Source organism: Callorhinchus milii, unplaced genomic scaffold (genome assembly GCF_018977255.1).
Source record: "Callorhinchus milii isolate IMCB2004 unplaced genomic scaffold, IMCB_Cmil_1.0 Scaffold11, whole genome shotgun sequence".
Lineage (NCBI taxonomy): Eukaryota > Metazoa > Chordata > Chondrichthyes > Chimaeriformes > Callorhinchidae > Callorhinchus > Callorhinchus milii.
In genome coordinates, this window is record NW_024704752.1 from 12,156,323 (window position 1) to 12,171,779 (window position 15,457).

At 41.3% G+C, this 15,457-nt stretch overlaps 1 protein-coding gene across 1 annotated transcript in view; it reads left to right on the forward strand.

Moving 5' to 3' along the window:
• Nucleotides 1-15,457, forward strand: part of LOC103189996 (ephrin type-B receptor 1) — a 166,914-nt gene that overhangs the window by 117,741 nt on the left and 33,716 nt on the right. The window contains exons 6-7 of the mRNA XM_007910608.2: nt 8,544-8,668; nt 11,231-11,393. Of these exons, the coding sequence (XP_007908799.2) occupies nt 8,544-8,668; nt 11,231-11,393 (288 nt within the window). The remainder of the gene's footprint in view (nt 1-8,543; nt 8,669-11,230; nt 11,394-15,457) is intronic.

The following is a 15,457-nucleotide window of genomic DNA, read 5'->3' on the forward strand; positions in this document are numbered from 1 at the left end:
ACACAGAACGATTAGGAAACTGTGCGCTAACATTTCTGGTTGCGTGCTTCAGGTGGCATCATTTTACAGTGAAATGCTTTGAGTTGCATATGTATATATTGTTAAACTATAAATTATTAAACTCTTATTAAATTATTAATACTGCTACTTTACTACTTCCATATGGCAAGAGAGGTGATTAGCATTGTTCAAATAGCCAGATTGGCTACCTACTGGCTCACCAATCTGGACTTTGCTATTCGAACATTGCTAATCATCTCTCTTGCCATACAAAAGTAGTAAAGTAGTTGTATTAAACTGGCAACAAAGCAATGGACTTTACGAGAAAGTGTTTGTTTAGAAAAAAAATTCCATTTGGAAACTAGGAGACAGAGACAGACTTAGGCTATTAGCAGGGATGGCAAGTGACAAGAAGACATGTTTCATATCATGGTATTGCTTAACAAACAATGGAGACATTTTGGTCAGGGTGAAATATTTGACTTTTTGTGGATCTGAAATGCAAGGATGTTTATTGTTAAATTTTCTCCATTTCGCAGCAGCTCACTCACTCCCTCTTTGACTGCTGGTAACGGGAAATAGATGGAACACATACAGCTTTGAACAGTCACGTCCTGTAGCATTTTCTCTAAGAGGATTTTTGGATCTTAAAATGTACAAAGTACAATCCTTTAACACAGTCACTGGAGGCAGCTTTGAGCTTTGGCCTGTGCTGTGGTCTGACTTTCAGTTCCTTGCCACCGAAAAACCCTTGAGGGTCATTTTTTTTAATAGTAGCGATAATTTTCCATCTTGACATACCTTTGGGATTTCCCATCTACAGAGTGCAAGCCATTCTGCCTGAACCTGGAGGCATTATGGGACTTGACCAGGACTTCTCATTTAGAGATCCTTAATCAGTGCCAATTTCTGGATAGTTGTGTGCCACGAGACTGTCTGAGCACACTGGAAAATTGAACCCGACGAAAGCTAACCTGTTTCCCTTAGTATCCTTACTGATCGAAGCAAACTGCAGAGGGCGGAAATTCGCATTCCATCAGTTTGAGCTGGATTCAAACCAGGTTCCAGGGGTGAAAGGGGATTTGTAAAAAAAAAAGAATTCCTCAAATCCTTTATTACTTCAGGTTGTGTCTTGGCAGCAAAGCAGTTCTCTGGCATTTCCTCATGAGTCAGTAGTAATTCTTTTTGTTCTAAGCTTTTTGCAAACCTGACAAAACCAGTTGAAATATTTCCACAGTTAAGATTTCTAGCCTATCACCCCATCGACTGTCTGACAAGATGTGAGCTAATTTGGCCTGGACAAGAGTGGAGTCACAATCCTAGTTAAAAGCAATGACTTCACGCCACCCAAGTTGAGCTCATTCTTTATTGATGCTCAGCCACTCAGAGATGTCGTCAGCTCCTAGTCGCTGTACTCTGAGCTCATCCAAAGCTTCTCACAAACTCAGTCAATGCCCAATAAACATGGTTTACTTCAAACATCAGCTTTGAAGCCAAGCGAAAGCCATGCAAAAGCCGCAACAAAGCTGTATTCCTTTGAATGTATTTCAGTGACTCTGCCTTTGTGAGGGTCCTTGCCAAAAGGCTACTGCTTGCTTTGTAGTGCCTGATATTTTGATGACTATGGCATCTTCTATAGGATGCAGAGTGCTAGCCACAAAGCTTTTTGACAGGGAATGTTTGTGAGTAAAGACCTTGGCGAGAGCAAGAGATAAAGGAAGGAAGCAAAAAGGCTCGAGATGTGCTTCAACAATAAGTCACATGTAATGCTTCAAGCCATCATTTACCAGGCACGTAATCGATTAAACTTGCTACTGCTCAGGTCTGTGTGCTTGCGTTGTGCAATCACGGACAGAAAAATAGGAACCCTATCCCTCCGAGATTTCAGGAGCCCATTCTTGTAGTTTAACCCATTTGGATACTTCAATGTTCCTTTGTTTTTTTTTATTTGTTGACACAGTATTGTGTTTGTGATATTTGATACCCATTGGCCAGGTTTCCTGGTTTCCTGGCAGTGAGCAGTCCCAATCCCAGGCTGTTTCTGTATTCAGTGTGTCAGAAAACTGTTGCTAACAGTCAGGGTTTTCCGAGTGTTGAGACTAAGCACAATGCAGTTATTCATGAAGTCACCCCTGTGCGCCCCCCTTCCACCCCCCCCCCCCCCCCTCCCTCCACCCTGTCAGATTTCCATCTTCTGAAGGTGTTTGATTCCTTTTTCCATCAACTTGGTACAGTTTCACAGGTGCTGGAACCCCTCCAGCACTTTGCCCAAGTGGCCACTATCCATGTGTGACCCTTGACAGTGAGTGTTGGCAGGCTATTTGATCGCTGGAAGCATTGGCAGTCTCGGAGCAATCCAGTCCACACATGACACCACAAGCCTGAGCTTCCCCAGGGGTCCCCGAAGAGTGATCAAGAATGGGAACCATTTCAATTGTGCCACCCCGTCTGAGATCAGTTAACTCGAGACAGACTGGCGAGTGAGCCACATCAAGCCTGTGTGGCTTGACTGCACAATGGCGAAACATGCTCAGCCATCAGTGGGGGAAGCTCTGGTTTTAATTTCCATCATAATGTTCTGTTTTATTTGAGAGTAAGAAGGGATTGTGCCAGTTATTTAGCAATCGCAATGCACACCTTTAACTCATTTCCAACAATCTGGAGCCATTTTTGTTTTAATTGCCATTTGAGGCAGTTCAAGCGAAAAGCTATAGGATTCACACGCTTCCTCTCACAGTCCTGAATCACTGACTGTTCCTGTTCCTAAAGTAGTGCAATAGAGAGTGACGATGTTCCATGAATGAATATTGCAGAAATAGTGCCCAGAAATACAGAGGCATTCCTGCAATATTTTGATTTGATTGAGTCTGTTTCGCTTCTCCCTAGAGTTCAGCTGTGTTATGAGATGACCCAACTCTATCCCAATGAGTGGGTGTGGGGGAGCACTACATATATACCATTATAAACACACATTATCAAAGTGTGCTAAACATTCAGGTATTGGAGCTTTAGCCAAGCTCCTGTCTATTTTTAGCACGGAATGGGAGTGCAGGGAACAAAAATATAGCATGTATGTCCTATGTGTGTCAATTATTCTCAAGGATTGTGTTGCATGAATGAAATGTGTGGTTAAAACTAAACACTGACTATCCAGAGCTCCCACCAAGATGGGATTATATTGAATTTCATCTTGTTTAAATGTAGCTCCGGTAGCTTTCAGTGTTGCAACACCTCCCTATTGTGTGTTATGAGAAACCTGGATAAGTCTGTGGCGAATGGTACAATCACGGATGACTGCACTTCATACTTCTAATGCAAATATGGAAATATCAGACCGTTTCTAAAGTTGAGACATGACAACAAGATATAGTACAGATACAGTTAGACCTCCGACTGTGAGATAGTTTCTAACATTTCCCTTTAGTACCCTTGGCCTCCTAAGCAACCTACACTGTTGATATTTCACGCTGCCTGGATTCAGCTGATAAAATCTCGTCTGACCTTCAAGTTTATGGTAGTGATGACACACACCTAGGCTCTGCCATCGCTTCCAACAAAATTGCTGACATTCAAACAAAAACCTCATATCCTCTTTATATATGTGTACGCTGTTAATTAATAGAATAGGAACACTGAATTCAAACTTAACAATTACAGATATGACTTACAGATATATAGGAACAATAAAAGGCGACTTGTATCATAAAACCTGTTCCTCCTACAGACCAAACAAAAACTGCTCAATTATGGGCCCCATCCAACTGCCTCTTATCTCCTGGTCCAAGTTCTGACTAGGTACTCCCTGATTTCCAGAAGTTATCTCTCAAATATTTATCCAACTTCACTGTTCAAATATGGGGTCTTTCTCTTCACATACAATCTTTCTTCCCTCCACACCCACCCCCTCTGACTCCCCATCCCGCACCAGCAGCAGAAATCATTGAATCCCTTGACAATGAATGTGAGTCAGCTCTGGCTGTGTCTAATGAACGACACTGCATTGAGTGCAGCCATTGCGATGTTTATTTGTTGGGGATGACAGGCAATTTCAAAGTTTAGGTCTCAACCGCAGTGCAGAGGTTGCTGTAACATGACATCAGTGTCTACTACAGGCTGATGCCGATGGGTGTCTCTTTCCAATAAGAGATAAATTGGTTGGGGGGGACCGGGAACAGTCTAGCTTGAGCATAGAGGACAGGCTTTGGTGGCTCATGTGACAGAAGAGTCACGGGTGGTTACCATATGTCCTCACAGTTTATGCAGCAGTATCTCGCACGTGTCTGGATGAATGAATTGAACGAATAGAACAAGTACATTACAGGCAATATTAAGCAATAAGTCACAACGGTTTTAAATCTCTGCCGGCTGCTGACCCTGAATTCATATCCTTTTTGAAAGAGAATAAATCCCTTTTATTATCTCTCTGATACTGCAGCTTATTAAGAACAAGACCAATCCTGTGGTTTTCCTGCTCTCCTATCCTGTAGGATGGCCTTTGGCTGTTGTTCATTGCCTCTCCACTGTGGCATTGGTTGATGTTAAAGATTGGAAGTGTGCTACCTGGGTCCAAGACGTGACACACTAAGCGAAAAGCAAGATGGCATCTCGCTGCATTTTCAACCATGTTTTGGCATTTTTTAGACATTAATAATAATCCTTGCATTTGATATAGCACTTTTCACGTTGGGAGGACGTCCCAAAGTGCTTCACAGAACACACTGTAAAGTGAATTGACTGTATATTTGTGGGCGAATGCGGCAGCCAATTGCGCACAGCAATGTCCCATAAACAGTCGTAGATTGAAAATGACCAATTTATTATTGTTTTTGGTTTTGGAGGGATTATTATTAGGTGTGTGGAGTAAGGAAACTTTCCCAAGGTTTCACCCTCTGCCTGGAATTGAACTCAGGTATCTCACTTGCAAAGCGAGTGCTCTAACCACTGAGCTACAGGACTCCAGTGGAGGGGGTGGGAGAGATAAGCAAATAAAATGAAGAAATTAAGCAACCTTATTGGAATGGAATGGTTTGGGCATTGGGTCATTTTGATCCCTATAATTCTATGAAATCCAAGGAACAGATGTGGGCTCTACAGCATTAACATTCTGTTGGCATTGCAGGTTAGATGCCAGTGACTCAGAGAGAAGGTGGAAATGTCATGTCTCAAGACCCGATGACAAACTTTCTCGACTGGAAAGGGCACATCAAGGGTAGATTCTAGCTTCAACTGCATTCAATCTGACAACAATACGGAGAAATTCCACCTGGCTCCATTTATATAACATTATAGCATCAAAAAATTGGCAGTTTTTTAAATGCTCCCTTAATTTTGAAGCCAGCTTTCTGTACATTTATTTCCACGACTATGGAAAACTGACATGAAAGTTAAGGCTGAATTCAACAATTTGCCAAATTCTGGACAGTATAAAATGTTACATAAATCAAATCAATCTAGACGCAGGTAGAATTCGCACCAGGCATTTTTAGTGGCCTTTTAATGGACTGAAACCAAGTGCTAAAAATCAAAATGTTTCTTCTGATGTGTGCCAGTAGAAAGCATTTGGTGCACTGCAGTGTTTGTTCTGGAGTAGAATTGTAACTAGATTGACTGTGATCCAAGACTGTATAATGTAAATCGACCAGGTCCACACAGGCAACACTGTCAATGTTTGCCTGCATCTGCGTAAAACTGTCTCCAGAGACAAAGAAGTGACAGGCAGCCTGAAACCACACATATGCGTGAAGGCACTTACAAGAGAGCTTTCTGTCTTGTACCAAATCCTTTTTAGCTTTTCCATCACAATTATTTTCATTTTCACGATTGAAATAATTCTCTATTTCCTTCAACGTGAATCCTTTTCCACATCCAAAACCGTAAACACTATGTGTGTATTCGTATAGTCCCTGCAGATGATGCATTTGTAAATCTCACAGTGTTGGATTTAAAAGTCAGACCCACAGTTTATAACTATTCCTGGTGAAAAGACTCCCCTTGAATATAGTGTACCTCAGGGTATAGTTCTGTATGGAGAATCTCCAATGACAAAGGACAGGGAGATAAATTCTTGAGGAGTTGCTTTTGAAACCAGGGCATTGTTGTATTACAACAAATCCACAGGCCCATTGCTCGGTGTAAAACTCTGTGTAGTTTGATCAGCCTGTGGTTTTTACTGGGTGTGGCATTGTTAACATAAGCAATCATATTATTCCCATTATAAGCCTGTAATGAAAAGCACACTAATGTTAACGATCAACGTCTTATTTATGAACCATCTGAGTGTTACTGTACATCTCTGCGGAGATGTTTCCTGGGCTCTAGAGAGACATGCTTCAGCAGGGAACTAGGATAAATGGTCTGTCTGATTTTGAAACCAATCATTAAGGGGCACACAGAGGGCTAAGACATTTATGTATGTGGATTTACCCAATAATATTGTTTCCATTTACAGGAAAACCAAAATCTTAAGGTCTGTGCATCATCTTGCTGCTCTTATGCATTCGGTAAGAGTTAGCACCATTGTGTTGCATGTTGGCAAACAAAGGAAGGAAAATGTTTGTCAAATACTCTTATGAAGGCAATAAATACACAACTACCCCATTATAAACACAATTGGCTTTCAGATTGCCAAGGTTTCATGTGGATGCTGCAGCACAGAAACTGATTTAGAAAAATCACAGGATTTGCAAGTCGAAATTCATTCTTATGGTACAAGTCAATGAATAAGTATCAATACAGGTATCATGCTAACCATTAATATACTGGTGTTTTCAGAGGGATGTGTGCAGGGGACGTTACTATGTTGTATGACTCTTGTCTTCACCCAAAGCCTCTACCCCTCAGGGATTAATTTATGTAAGGCAACGTTCTGTGTTACTAATCTTCGCCAGTGCTGAGATGGCAGGTGTCTCAACTTTAAGTGGAGTCCTGTAGCTCAGTGGTTAGAGCACTCGCTTTGCAAGTGAGAGACCTGAGTTCAATCCCAGGCAGGGCGAAACCTTGGGCAAGTTTCCTTACTCCACACGCCTAATAATAATCCCTCCAAAACCAAAAACAATAATAAAATTTGCATTTTCAATCTACGACTGTTTGTGGGACATTGCTGCGCGCAATTGGCTGCCGCGTTCACCCACAAATTTACAGTCAATTCACTTTACAGTGTGTTCTGTGAAGCGCTTTGGGACGTCCTTCCGACGTGAAAAGCGCTATATCAAATGCAAGGATTATTATTATTATTATTATTATTTAAGGCAGGAGAAAGACATTTGCAAATCACTATTTACAAATAAGGAACAAATAAGGGTTGTCCCAGTTTAGCTGAAGATCAAAGGTGGCAAGGAGTGGTTATTAATGATAAAGTTTAGTGATGGTTTACAATACCAGGAACATATTAGGACTTGTGCCACAATCTGCAGATACAATCTCTACCCTGTCAGAATTGGGAAAGACAACTGTCCCAGGAAGAAGTTGGAGGAAACAAAATGATTTTGAAGCATTTTTCTTAAACATACTGTTTCTTTGAAATGCTATTTTAGAAATAATTTTGTTTTTAATAAGTCAGTTATTTTCTGTTTGGCAACAGCCAGGCTTCCTCATGAGATCTGCATTTATTTTCCGCGAAATATGCAGTTGTCTTGAGCGGGTGCTGATGTGTGAGCCATCCAGCTGGTCAGTGACAAATCCGACACACCTGTCAATTTCACACCGGATTATAATCTTAATAACCCAGTAATTGGTCTAAATCTGACCATTGACTGCAATTCCAACTGTGGACTGAGCAGAGACTAATGCACAGTCCGAAGAAAGATGTGGTTCTATTTCCACGATGTTCTGACATCATCAACTTGTATCAACGTGTCTCAGTTTTTTTTAAAAAAAAGAAAACCGTGTTCGATATGGAATGAAATAAAGCGCATGATCGGAAAGCATATTCTCTGTGACAGTAGTATCCTCATATAGAGGCAGGTATTGAATGGGATGCTCAGGAGAATTTCATGGTGGCTCCCCCTCTTATTTCTTTTACAAATTAGTGACTTTTGTTTGTAGTCTCAGTTTGCGAGGCAGTTCGTTAAATGGAGGGACAAAGTTTAATGTGAATGCATTGACTTAGGTACACGAAGGGTTCAACTGAACTTAATGGGAGTCAGTTCCAAACGTTTCCTAAAAAGCTATTTGGACTTCACTGAACTGGATTTCCCAGCGGATTGCACTGCTCTGTTAGAGGCAGAAATCGGAGCCTGACTCAATAGCTCATATTTGTGTGAGTTGACATACAGGTTTAGGAGATTCATCTCTCTAACTCCTCGCCCCCACCCCTTCACCCACTCCTGGTGCATTTGATATCATTTTGCCCGTTAACCAAGCCATTAATTTGAAACTTTGCAGTTCGCAGCTTTCACAATTCTTTGTAACTTGAATTTCTGGGAAACTCAAGGACTCTGGTCATTTTGAATCGAATGCCTGCACAGAGGTGCGGCAGGCTTGAAGTGTGGGTGTGTTTTCGCCAGGTGAGAGACTGTTATTCTGTCCACTTCTGTTTCCCGCAGCTCCCTCCACTGTTCCCATTATGCATCAGGTGAGCTCCACAATGAGTAGCATCACTCTGTCGTGGCCACAACCGGAGCAACCAAACGGGATCATCCTGGATTATGAGATTCGATACTATGAAAAGGTATGGAGGAGCCAACAATAACCGTTCTCTTACAGTCGCTGTGTTTTAAGGGTTGGTATTTGCTTTGCTTCAGCACAGTTTGTGTAGTTTCCAAATGGATGCTGTCTGAAGCTCGTTTTAATGTTTGCTCTTGCCAAGCAAAATGATTCACTACTTCCACCATACCCAAAGTCGTTTTTGAAGCAATCAGTGAAACCAAACAGATCATATTTACAGCATTAATATTGCATGCTGTCACATTTTGAGATGATAACTTGGTGCACAGCACAGTGTATTGTTTTGGTTCTGTTAGAACCTCAGTTACCAACTCCCAAGTACATGGGAGTATTTCAGACCATCCAGCACTCCTCAGCTCTCATCCTCTCCCTCACTAGCCTCCATAAGCCACGTTCCTCCATCTCTTCTTGGCTCCACTGGTTAGTGGGCAAGCGAGTGGAGATCATCTTTTCACAGGTTTCTTTACTTAGCAATGGAAAGGGGGTCCCTGGATACACTTATTTTGTCTGGAATCCACCTGTTTTGAGTCAACAGTTTACACTTGAGAGTTGGAAATTTCACACATTTTTGCTTTCAAGTCTTGAAGGCTCTAATCTGAATCAATCAGTTCCCAGTAGCATACTAAAGAATAAAAAGGACACTGGTCAGAAGTGGGATAATAATTTTGAGGAGGGTGGAGGGAAAGGGGGAATTTCTGGTTGGCTCTCAGTTGTTTTAAATCATCAAATAAAAGATGGACAGTCCGTATAATTCAATGTGTAGTTAGTGTGAAGTGCCCAGGTTTTGAAGTGAGCTTAAACACAAGTGGTAATTGATTTTTGGAATTCAATGTTTGTGTTAACCTGATGCTTTGATCTGTTTTGACCCAGCCAGACATCCTCAGCAAATTGTTTTATGCTGCAATAATATAATCTGCGGGGCGTCTGTGCTGCAAAGCCAAGTTTGGCACCTAATGTAAATGCCAGGCCCAGGTGGAGTGAGCACGCTTTACATCAGATCAGACCGTACACACTTACAGTTTTTATAAGTTTACAATTTTTTTTATATATAAGCATATATGTTTGGGGTCTAATTGCCAGGCAAAAACGATGGCCCACAAAACACACGGTTTCTATACTTTACAGTATATGCTGTGAAGTGCTTTGGGGCATCCTCCCGACTTGGAGGGTGCTGTACCAATAATGTCAGGATTATTGTTACTGTATAAATTACTGTGCAAACTCAGTCAAGTACAGATTACTCTCCAGTGACCCCCTGTTTGAAGATACCCCCTGCCCACCTCCCCTTCCTGAGTTCCCCCGAGGCTCACAGAATGACAAATGTCCACTTGGGTGAAGTAGCCAGAGGGTGTCCAGTTCATGTACCATACACCAGTGCCTACAGAACAGAAGGAGAGAAAATATGAGAGAGGAAGAGTCAAATGATGCCACCAGGGCCATTTTATAATGAGTGAATTCCAGACGTATTTCTCATGATTCCACCAGGGTGAGACTGGGCCACTGAATAGCTCTGAAATTACAGTATAAGTGAAATATTGACTTTTGCAGCTGAAATCCAATTTTATGTGCATTGACTTTCCCTTTTACAGAAGAATGAGAGTATTGATTTGGCCACATCCAAAGTGTTTTTGTGTCCCTTTAGAAGGCATTGCTTTCCCTTAAATTTTACTGTAAAAAAAGAACCCTGGCTACTTCTTTTGATGTCTAGCAGACAGGGAGGTAATTGTACCTGCTCCACAGTCTACGTAATGACTTAAAATTCCTGTTATTAAGGGATTTCAAGCCCTATCAACACACTGGTAATTGGATATTTCACTTTGCTTTCTATGCTTCGCCAACTAGCTTTTCTTCCAATCCAGAAGCAGAGTTGTTCATTTGAAAGCTCTTGTTTTGTGTGTCTTTAAGGACTAACTTGTCTCCCAGATCAACATGTTTAATACTGCTTTTGACATTTGAGGGGTGAAATTGACAGTGCATGCTTAAAATGGGATTTTCCCATAAGAAAGAGAAATCAAAATCACTACACTTAGTGACTAGAGGAATTTCTTGTCTCTAGGTTTTATCTCCTATCTTTCACATTTGTTCGCTATGCCATTCCCCCCCCCCCCCCCCCCCCCCCACACACACACACACACACACACACAACTGTCGGAGAAAGTTTCTTCTGACTCTTAGAGAGTTGAGGACTTTATTTAAAGGTCTTGAAAAGATACCGATAGTATGACATTGAGAGAGATGTTTTAAACTGTCGCTAGGTTTGATGTTGTGAGTAACTCAGCCACAGAGTCCAACATCTGCATTCTGATCCATTCTTGTCCACCTTGTGAAAGCGCTGAGCAAAGTCAGGAGCTTTGATTTTCCAGTTGGTTTAAATTAATCACGGTTTGAATAGAATTCAAAGGGTTTTTCCATTTGGCTCACAAAATATACAATCAGTTCACTTTACAGTATATTCTGTGAAGTGCTTTGTGACGTCTCGAAGACGTGATAAGGCACTATATCAAATGCAAGTATTATTGTTATTATTTTTGAGTCCCATGTAACGATTTCTTTCCTTGTCTTGCAGGACCAGAATGAGTATAATTCTTCGGTGGTGAAGAGCCAGACAAACACGGTGCGAGTCGATGGGTTACGGCCTGGCATTGTCTATGTATTGCAGGTGCGAGCCCGGACAGTAGCTGGTTATGGCAAATACAGCGGGAAAATGTGCTTCCAGACACTGACAGATGGTAAGTTGTGCAGGAACTGCGCTGCCACTGAGAAAGAAAAAGATTACAGTAGCAGCGAAGCTCTTCATTAACTGGATTAAGTTAATTCCTTTGTACAAACAGAGTGCTCGATGCTCTGATCTGCATGCCTTTTCCTTTCCTCGTGCTTCTGAGTGCACCAAGTGCCTTTCGAAGTGCCTGCTCTTTTAATCCACATGAGGATTTTCTCGCCTTTTATCTCTTTAAAGTGGCAGCGCAGTATTCCTCAAGGCAGGGCTGGTACACGGCTATTTGGAGACCATTCTTCCACTTTGTGCCGAAATGTAATCTGGACCATTAAAAAAAACAATGAGGTCTAATGCGTGGTGTTTCTTGGTGGTATTCTTCAATGAGAAAACTCATTAGAATCCCCTTCAATCCACAGGAATACCACACTGGTAACCTGGATTAAGGAATCCCATTGAGAGATGGCACAAAATAAACCCCAATAAATCTCTCTCATTTCTAAAAAATCTGAGTTCTCTTAAAACGTAGGCTCCATTGGGGAAACCTGCTTAAGTCTCAAAATAACTGTTTCTTTCCCATTTGTTTTAAAAGACAATTTAAAGGGAGCGTCTAGCCACTGGCACAACATAAAAGTTTTGTTTGCACAGATTTACAAACACTCAGCACCCAGTTTAAAGACACAGCATCAAAATTCCTGAAAGACACCAACCTTCGTTTACCATTTATTTTGTGAATATCTGTTTGTTTTTTTTACAAAACTGGCTCCCTGCCCCCTCAATTAAAGGTACCATTTTTCCATTGTGATAATGACGTTAGAATCATAGAATTATACAGCAAAGAAGGGAGGCCATTTGGCCCATCATGTCTGTGCCAGCTCTTTGAAAAGAGCTTTCCAATTCAATCCCACTCCCCCACTCACTCCCCAAAGCCCTGAAAACTTGTCCTCCCCAAATAATTAGCTACTTCTCTCTTAAAAGTTGTTATCGAATCAGCTTCCACCACCCTTTCAGGCAATGCATTCCAGATCCAAACAACTCGCTATGTGAAAAAATTTCTCCTTATCTCCCCTCTTTCTTTTTACAACTATTTTAAATCTTTGGGTTACCCACCCACCCGCCAGTAAAAATAATGTTTCCTTGTTCACCCTGTCGAATCCCCTCATAATTTTGAAAACTTCTATTAAGTCTCCTCTTAACCCTCTCTGCTCCAAGGAAAATAATCCTAACTTCTCTATCCTCTCCTGATAACTGAAGTCCCTCATTCCTGGTACCATCCTGGTAAATCTATTTTGCACACTCCCCAATGCCTTAACATCCTTCCTAAAGTGCAGTGTCCAGATCTGAACACAGTACTCTAGCTGAGGCCAGTATTTTATAAAGGTTTGAAACACTGTTTTTAAACACCTTTTATAAAAGGTCTAAAACACAAACAGCCTTTGTCTGAGGCTAATTCATCCCCTAACATTTCCTCCTTCAGTACTTCACCTATTTCCATGTGTGAACCTGTGGACAGTCTATTTGACATTGGAAGGGCATCACAAATGAACCCATGGTAATGATAATGGCAAAGTTATTTGTCATTATATTTTCACTCATCGGAATTGGCAGTAACCGGGGGCTGCTCTCAGCCTTTCAATCTTCATGCTGAGGTAAAGTGCATCGCAGATTGGCCCATAAATCTGCTCCAGCCACTACATGAATGTAAAACAAAATCCTTCCACTCATTCATGGCTTTTTTAAAAATAATGAAAATATACTTCAGATTCTCCCTTTAGAGAAGGGAGCTTCTCCGGATGTCCTACCATTGAACTCCCAGATAAAACTGGTCATTCCCTTCATGGCTGTTTGTAGGAGATTGCTGCACGCAAATTGCTGCCATGTTCACCTACAAAGAACACAGTCACGACATTTTACAGTAAATCCTGTGAAGCTCCCCATACATGAAAGGCACTGTATTGAATGCCAGGATTAATTCTGGAGCACATTTCAACTGCTGTCGAGTGCCTACTGGTTCCTACTGTGGGTGTGAGCCCAGAAAGTGGATGTGGTGGTGGAGGGAACGGAACAGCCAATCTCAATCCTATCTTCACAATTTCACATATCTACCTTTTGCAGCAGAGTTCACTTGATGCCGATCGGGAGCAGAAATGCTGGCCCGTTTATTCATTCGCTTCTCTGGATCAGGCTGCCAATTGCAACATCCCAGCTGCAACAGCTAACTCAGCACATAGTCGATTCTACAAACCTACCACAAAAGGCACCTGAGGCTTGAAATTGTCATAGTCATGGTCTCAGCCTTGATCTAAAACTTTACGTTGGGCAGAATTCAGGAAAATTCTTATAAACTCTTAACTTTGAAGCCAGTTTTCCACAATTTGGTGCATCGCTACAGCAAGGTATCTGCTAGAGGCAATGTTGCACTAGCCCAGGAATCCAACCGGGGATTGTTGGTCAGTATTGCTTAGTGTTGTGAGGTATGGTGCCTTTATACATCATGCCACCTGAGTTAACCTTCCTGTCCTGCTCAAGCTGAGGAGGGCATTATTGCAGAACTGAAGGCAAGTTACTGGAACTTTAGCAACCTCCACCAACATCTTGGGCTAGAGAGATGCAAAATGTTCGAAACATGGATATGAATTCTGTCCATCAGCTGCAATGGATTTGGTTTGTGTCGAGCTTAATAGATTCATGTGGAAATGGGGTGAATTTTCCATTTCACTTGCAATGCACGGAAGTGATCAATTTATCTTGCTACACGTCTAAAGTCGTATTTTCGAATGAAAAATCTAGGGATGTTGTACGTCAGACAGAGAAGTAAAAATTGCTGCTTCTTACCTGCAGAAAAATACTGTGAACATATTCATTTGTTTGTTTTTGCAAACACAGTTTTCTTTACAATAAATGAGGAGGAGTGGGGTAATACTGTAATCATTTAGATTATCTAGTACAGTGATTGAAAAAAAAACAGCATTTGGTAGGAAGCAAGTCATTTGTACGCAGAGTGCGAACTTTTTCATTTATTTCATTGCAAAGAGGAGAAATAAAATATAGGTAACAAATAAGCAGGAATCATAATGTACAAGAAATCCTCCCTATCTCTAACTGACAAAGAATGGAGTGTCTAGCATGCATAGATAGACTTCTTCCAGCCCAATTGAACTCTGCAGGCACTACAACACTTCCAACAGATTAATGAGACAGTGCTGGTTTGTGTTAGTGCTGTATAACGTTCTCCGAGACCTTACTTGCAGTGAAGGTCACTGATTGATAACTAACTCTACTTAGACGTGCTTTATCTTCACACTGCTGTTAAGCTATCCTTTCCCAGGCAATAAAAAAAACAATCCTTTGAGTAATTTTTGTTAATCCTATATAGATCCAAAACAGACCTCTGTGAAGATGTATATGGGGGTGGTGGTGTAGTCGGGAACCCTCATAGCACACAATATGTAACAAGAGGAGCTTGTTAGTAACAGGAAATCAACAAGTCATAAATGCAGGCAGTGTTTCTTTATTTTGCATGAGTACCTTCTGGGATAATGTAGGCGTTTTCTATCAGATGAAAAATATTTAGCCATTAATTGATGGCTGGGAGTATTCTGAGACTCGAGTGTTTTATTTGTAGTCTCAAACCCCTCCACCCTTTTCCTGAGTAAGTTGGAGCCCGACGCTCACTGTAAAGCATTGTTTTATTACTAGGAGTGTTATGACTTTGCTGTTGCTGAGTCTCCAACTGTAATGAAAGTTTTCCAAGTTATCAATTGTTAAAGGGACGTTTGACAATCTGAAAGATGTGATGAGAAGGCAGGTATGTATGGTGGAGATCAGTAATAAAGGGTGGTTGTTTGGTCCAATGTCCTATAGTGGTCACCTGTCTAATTTGGCCTGCTTGTAGACTTCAGGAAAACAAACATTTTTGTGGCTTACAGGTAGGAGGAAGGAATTGCTTTGTCATAAAAGCAGATTTAAAAAATGCAGTACCTAATGAATTAACGTGATCATAAAGTCCTCTGAAATGACATGTGCAAGTGAAGGGAATGTACCATCTGTGAATGCTGAGCTTCTGGTATAGGGAGTCGG